Source organism: Meles meles, chromosome 11 (genome assembly GCF_922984935.1).
Source record: "Meles meles chromosome 11, mMelMel3.1 paternal haplotype, whole genome shotgun sequence".
Classification (NCBI taxonomy): Eukaryota; Metazoa; Chordata; class Mammalia; order Carnivora; family Mustelidae; genus Meles; species Meles meles.
In genome coordinates, this window is record NC_060076.1 from 68,201,581 (window position 1) to 68,208,499 (window position 6,919).

At 52.9% G+C, this 6,919-nt stretch overlaps 1 protein-coding gene across 1 annotated transcript; it reads left to right on the plus strand.

The window, feature by feature from the left end:
- Positions 1 to 3,115: 3,115 nt before the first annotated feature.
- On the plus strand, positions 3,116 to 4,722 carry GAS1 (growth arrest specific 1). Its single transcript, XM_046021709.1, is given in 2 exon segments — positions 3,116 to 4,078; positions 4,080 to 4,722. Coding segments are annotated over 2 exon segments (1,044 nt in total). The 5' UTR covers positions 3,116 to 3,250; the 3' UTR covers positions 4,296 to 4,722.
- Positions 4,723 to 6,919: the final 2,197 nt, after the last annotated feature.

Below are 6,919 nucleotides of genomic sequence, written 5' to 3' on the forward strand. Positions count from 1 at the left end.
GTTTAAGAGATGTACAGGGTAATATGGGAATTAGTGATGGGTGATGAGGGATGGTTTGGAAGTCTGTTGGTTATGACTGAAGACCTAGATGTCAGACACAATGGTACTCACAGTCTTGGGGGCTTCTGGGAGAGGCGGTTCATTCACTCTCCCAGCTCATCTGAACCTCCTTCTCAGCCTTGGTCTAACAGGCAGCTGGTTGCTCCACATGTCTACTAGGGTGCCATGACCCTGGGATGGAGGTGTTCCCAGAGCATGCAAAATTCTTGGGACTTCTTTAAATCTCACTGAGAGCTGAATTAAGACCAGAATGGGCAAATTTTGCAAACAACAACAAGTGTGTGGACCTCTAGATTGTTGGTTTTTAAAGTTTGGTCCCCAGACAAGCAGCAGCAGCAGCATCTCCTAAGAACTTGTTAGAAATGCAGATTCTCAGGCCCCATAAGCCCTACTGGATCAGGAACTCCAGGACCAGGCTCAGCCTTGTGGGTTTTAACAAGGACAACCCACAAGCTTCATGCTTACTAAGACTTGAGACCCCCGTCCTAAAGGGACTCAACAAACACGAGTTTAAATATGCAGCCGTTGACCTTGTCCTTATAAGCAAAAATCACAGAGCATTAAAGATGAAAAGACTTGATTTCAAGTGTCTAATCTGGCCTTGAACCTTACATGGTGAAAGATCCAAGTCTCTGAGAAGGAGTGTAACTTGTCCAAGCCCTCCTGGCAGGACTGAGCCAACCAACTCCAAGTAACAACATACTCAGAGCCTGGGAAATGGTTGTGTTGATCTGCCACACAGTTGCAGACTTTCTATTTAAAAACAAATCAAAATAAAAAAACCAAACCCAAACCAACCAAACACACACACACACACACACACACACACACACACACACACACACACACGCAAAAACCCCTCAGAGATAGAGCGATAAATCAATGATAGATATTGTGTTTTCTTTCCTCAAGTCTGAACAACATGGTCTGCCTTACCCCAAACCACTGCTTTTAAAGTTTTTTTATTTTTTATTTTTGGGGTTGCAGAGGCGCAGGTTCCTAAGGCAGACAGCCCCTGAAGAATGCATCAGTCTTCCCAGGAACCGGAGGCTTTTTGGCAGCCTGATTCAATCTTCCTACGCTGAAGTTCTGTTCTGACTTTTGCCATTTCTAATTCCCTGCGCCTCCGGGGAGAGGCGGACAGCCGAACTCTGCGCGCACTGAAGCCCCGGCTCCTTCTTCTGGAAAGGAGATTTAGCCTTAATTTTTGTGACAGATGGAGTTGATAGTCTCTCCACGGAAAGGGGAGGAAAAAAGCGCCAGTTTTTGACAGGCCGCAGAAGCCCAGTGCCTCTGGTGGTCGAAGGCTGCGTTGCGCCACAGTTAAGGTAGTTTGCAAACTTCCGCGCCTGGATGGCTTGGGCGTCTCTAACCCGGGCACCTTCCCTTAACCGAGGGAGGGATGGAAACACACACACTTTAATAGAAACCTTGGTGCGTGCCAATTTATCCCCTTCCTTTATGTTCTGACTGCGGCCATATGGTGCTGCTCAACATTCCTAAAGATGTTTAATACTATAATTATTTTTTCATCACCGTCCGAGTTAGAGACTTACATTCCCAAGAAACTGATCTGGTTGATTTGGATTTCTGTCTTGCAGTTGACGATGATGCCCGGCTCAAGAGCCATACCTGCCTGAGCTGCCAAGTGGGACCATGTGTTGGGACGGAGGCGTTGTAAATATCTCTTCTGCGTCTCCTAACTTGTGTATGCCTCGTTCTTGTGTGCGTTTGGGCTTTGTTTTGTTTTTCATAAGCTTTAAAACTCAACATTAAATACTCTGATCCCCCCCAACACACACACACACACACACACACACACACACACACACACACAGCCCCCAACCGTGATCAGGTCCCAAACATAGGAAACTAGAAAAAACAAACTGAATTCTGAACGCAGTCGAAGGCGCAGATGGGAGTCCAGGAGAATTAATAAAACTATTTAAAAAAAAAAAAAAAGGAAAGGAAAAAAGAACCCAAGAAAAACGCCTGTGGCCGAGCCGGATGCAAACAGCTGCTCCTGATCCCTGCCTGCTGATTCTGAGCGCGAGCCGGGGCTCCATATCCGAGCCTCCTTAAGAGTAGGAGGAGCTCCCAGGCCTCTGTCAGGCTCCTTAAGCCGTTCCTTTCAAGCCCTGAATGCCTGAATGTGAGCTGCCCACCACCCTCCCCGCCCTCCCCCACTCCGCAACCCCACTCCACTCCAGCGGCTCGTAAAAAAAAAAAAAAAAAAAAAAAAAAAAAAAAGTTTCAACAACAACAGGCAGGACCAATAGCATCTCGAAAAGCCGGGAAAGGGGGCCGAGCAAAGGGCGAAAGAGAGTGGAGAAAGGAGAAAGCGGGCAGGCTCGGAGCGCGCGGGGCCGGGGCTCGGCGAGCTGGAGGAGCGTTGCTAATGTTTTTGTTTGTTTGCTTTTCCATGCATGCATAATGAGGGGGCACCGCGGCACCACGCGGGGGCTCCCGGCCCACTTTTGTATTTAAAGCCTCGCAATCAGCGAGTCCGCAGCCGGGCTCAGCGGATCCGCTCCCCGGGCCCCTTGTCACCCGAGAAGCCGCCGCCGAGGGAAGCCCGGGAGCCGCTCCCCGGCCGCGCCGAGTTTCTTGTTCTCCCCGCGCCGCCCGGAAAGGGCTCCACGGAGCTCAGCGAGGCCGGGGTCGCCGCGGAGGGGGAGGGGACGCGGGCGTCGGAGCCCCGGGAAGGCGGGCAGCGCTCCGACGCGAGCCAGGAAGCGGCGCGATGCGAGAGCCCGCGGCGGCGGCGGCGGCGTTGGCGGCGGCGGCGCGGCGCTGAGCCTGGGAGGAAGGAGCCTCCGCGGCCGCACAACGGATCTGCAGGCGCGGAGCAAAATGCACCCGCGGCGCCGCGCGGTCCTGCAGCCCCGCCGCGGCCCCGCGGCCCGCAGCCCCCCGGGGCGGCAGTGAGCGCCTCCCGCCACCGCCCGGGGCCGACCGGAGGGGCTCTCTGCAGCTGTGCATTTCTGGGAAGCCACCGCAGCCCGAGCGAGCGGGCAGCCCGACCTTCTGCGAGCAGCGCGGCACCAGTGAGCGGCGCGCATGGATTTATGAAAACACTCATGCAAGAAGTTGGCAGGACTGGGGCAAACTTTTCCACCGGCTCCGCGTCCGCCGCTGCCTGCGCCTCGTCTCCTTTCCCCTCCTCGCCCGGCGGCCGCCGCTGCCCGCGATGGTGGCAGGGCTGCTGGGCGGCGGCGGCGGGGCCCGCGCGGGGACCGTGCCGGGCGCCTGGCTGTGCCTGATGGCGCTGCTGCAGCTGCTGGGCTCCGCGCCGCGGGGCTCGGGGCTGGCGCACGGCCGCCGCCTCATCTGCTGGCAGGCGCTGCTGCAGTGCCAGGGGGAGCCGGAGTGCAGCTACGCCTACAACCAGTACGCCGAGGCGTGCGCGCCGGTGCTGGCGCAGCGAGGAGGGGGCGACACGCCGGGGACCGCCGCCGCAGCCGCTGCTTTCCCGGCCTCTGCTGCCTCGTTCTCGTCGCGCTGGCGCTGCCCGAGCCACTGCATCTCGGCGCTCATTCAGCTCAACCACACTCGCCGCGGGCCCGCCCTGGAGGACTGTGACTGCGCGCAGGACGAGAACTGCAAGTCCACCAAGCGCGCCATTGAGCCCTGCCTGCCCCGGACGAGCAGCGGCGGCTCCGGCGGCCCGGGCGCGGGCGGGGTCATGGGCTGCACCGAGGCCCGGCGGCGCTGCGATCGCGACAGCCGCTGCAACCTGGCCCTCAGCCGCTACCTGACCTACTGCGGCAAGCTCTTCAACGGGCTGCGCTGCACCGACGAGTGCCGCACGGTCATCGAGGACATGCTGGCCGTGCCCAAGGCGGCGCTGCTCAACGACTGCGTGTGCGACGGCCTGGAGCGGCCCATCTGCGAGTCGGTCAAGGAGAACATGGCCCGCCTGTGCTTCGGGGCCGAGCTGGGCAACGGCCCAGGCAGCAGCGGCTCGGACGGGGGCCTGGACGACTACTACGACGAGGACTACGACGACGAGCAGCGCGGCGGGGGGCGCGGGCGGCGAGCAGCTGCTGGACGACGACGACGGCGTCCCGCACCCGCCGCGCCCGGGCGGCGGCGCTGCAGCGGCGGGCGGCCGCGGGGACCTGCCTTACGGGCCCGGGCGCAGGAGCAGCGGCGGCGGCCGCTCGGCGCCCGGAGGCGCCTGGACCCCGCTGGCCTCCATCTTGATGCTGCTGCTGCTCCCGCTGCTCTTTTAGCCCTCGCGCCCCCCGCCGTAGGCTGCGGGAGGGCCTGCGCCGAAGCACCTGTGGCTGGGGGACAGTGGGGATGGTAGGGATACTTTCTAAAACGTGTTCCGAGTAGACTCTGCCTAGCGGGTCTCCCCTTCACGACTCTTGGCACTTGCCCGTGTTCTCTCCCGAACATGACTTCTTGGACATCCTCCCCTTCCCCTATTCCAGGCTCCAGAAACTCTCAGCTCGTCTGCCCTGCAGAAACTGGCCTAGCTAGAGTTTAGGATGCCCGGGACGGAATGGGCGAGGGTACGGAACCATACCCTTGGACTCGGAAGAGAGGATACCGACCTGTGGGATCCTAAGTTTCAAGGGAGTAGGCTTGGAGCAGGAGTATGAGAGGGGATTTACATGTGCAAAAGTGGCTGTTTATTAGCATTTTTGCTGTGCATTGGGAGGGGTGGGGGGGGGGGGCGGCGTGGGGGGAGGGCAGTACCAGTGTCGACTTTTATTGTGGCCAGTGAGGACATTGCAATCGTGAGTAAACAGAAAAGTCCCACTTACCGATTCTTGTGTTTACTCTTGGTCAGCGCTCAGAATTCTCCTTTTGGGCGGGGGAGGAGGCATGGGAAGGGGTTAATATGCCTGACTTAGTTTTGGATAACTTTGAGCCCTTGACCTTAATTTCATTGCCACCACTCTGATCTCTTAGCCCATTTCTTAGGATTAAAGGTCAAAAAATGCTGATCTAAAGAGTTGCTAGTGGTGTTAAACAATTCAACTTTTTATGTAAAAGAGCTCTGTACTGCCATCTATGAAAGCCTCTTTATGATGTTTGTCTTGTCATTTTTGTTCTTTACATCAAGAAATTGTATGTACAAATATGCAGAGAAAATATATTGCCTCTGCTTTTATCAGGGTGCTAAACCCTGGTACTTCTATATAAAGTGTATTAAAACTGGGATTTGTTACCAGTTGCTGTACTTTGTGTATAGAATTTTTATAAAGTGTATGCTTCAGAAATAATTTATTTTTAAAAAGAAATTAAAATTTTAAATCTGCAACCACGTTACACCTTTCCTCCCTGAAATGAATAGAATATGTTTGTCACCAGGGGATCCAAACCCACGGCCCATTGTGAAGTGTGCTCTATCTAGAACAGTCTTAAAATGTACAGTGTATTTTATAGATTTGAAGTTAACATTGTTATTTTCAAGAGAATTTATGGACATTGTAGAAATGTATAAATGCATTTCCAAACTGCCTTAAACATTGTATTTTTATAGACATCCTTTAAAAAAAAGTCTTATGTTTTAAGTAACTATGGCTTTGTGTATTTTTTTGTTATTTGTTTTATTAAAATATGTACATCAGTAAAGAGTTTTTAAATAATGAATATGGTGTAGTTACTTTCCAGAGTTATATTGTGGTTTACCCAATAATGGGTAAGGAGGGGCATGGAGGGGCCACTGGGAATCTATCAACCATCAACTGAAATTAAAATACAGTACAAGACAAGAAATGAGGGCTATTATTTCTGCCTCTAATTTAATGAACCATTAGACATGTGTAAATGAAGCAGCTAAAAAGACAACCCACTGGCCTGCACTGGTTTTTCCGTTTGTGGAAAGAACTCACAAAATTTGTGTCTTCCTACATAATTGGGGATAACCCAGAGGTCTCTCTCCCCTCCCCCCCTTTTTCCAAGGGGAGCCCCCAAGCCCCTCCTCCAGGAGTGTCCTGTCTGGCTTATAGACATTCTCCTACAATCAAACATGCCAATAACATCTGTTACCAATAGATCTTGGGAAACCTGGCACACTGCTTCAAAGTCATTTTCACACTTCGGGTGAAAAAGTACAAAATTTTGTTACAAAACATTCAGGCGGGCAAAAGTAAACACACTGGGGAGAGGAACAATCACCAGAACTTGTAATATTGTTGTGAGGAGTTGTTTAGCAGTGGGCTGAAGGCTGGGTTCCTGCCAGAGCTACTGATCTACACTCAAACGCCCTTAGATAAATAATTACACTCTTAAGCTGTGTCGAGTGCTGATACACTTGACCTTGTAAATAGAAATGTTTGCAGTAGGAATAAACTCCGGCATTGGAAAATCTTTTAAACATTAACACAAAAGAGAGCGCTCTGTCCTCTGGGGATTTGAGTCTGAACCTCGCCAAGCTAGGCACTTGCAAGAGGGAAAAAAAGTTTATTTATCTTCTATTCCTGGTGTTTATTTAAAGCTTTTCATTTTAAACGCGGTGATTGGAAGGCGAGTCAGGAGTTTAAAAGTCACCACAAATAAACTTTGTCTGAGGGGTCGACAGATTAGCAAGATCTCGTGTCTCTTTATATGATATTAACATGTACTGAGAAAACATAACCACATTTCTCTGCTGCCTGAAGTAATTAACAAAGCCATGCCCCCTTCCAGCTTCCTCCCCCCACCACTCCCACCCCTGACTTTTCAGGTTTCATTTGCCTCTAACTCGCTCTTTTCCCGGCTTTTATGCAGGGCTTCGAGGCACTTCTTGTTGGATCTAAAACCGAGACTGGTATACGTGTAGCATCAGAAAGTCTGAGATAGTTGTAGTGTCAGTGGAGGCTAGGAGGGTGGTGTGTGGCTTCAGTCCGCAGTCACCTGAATG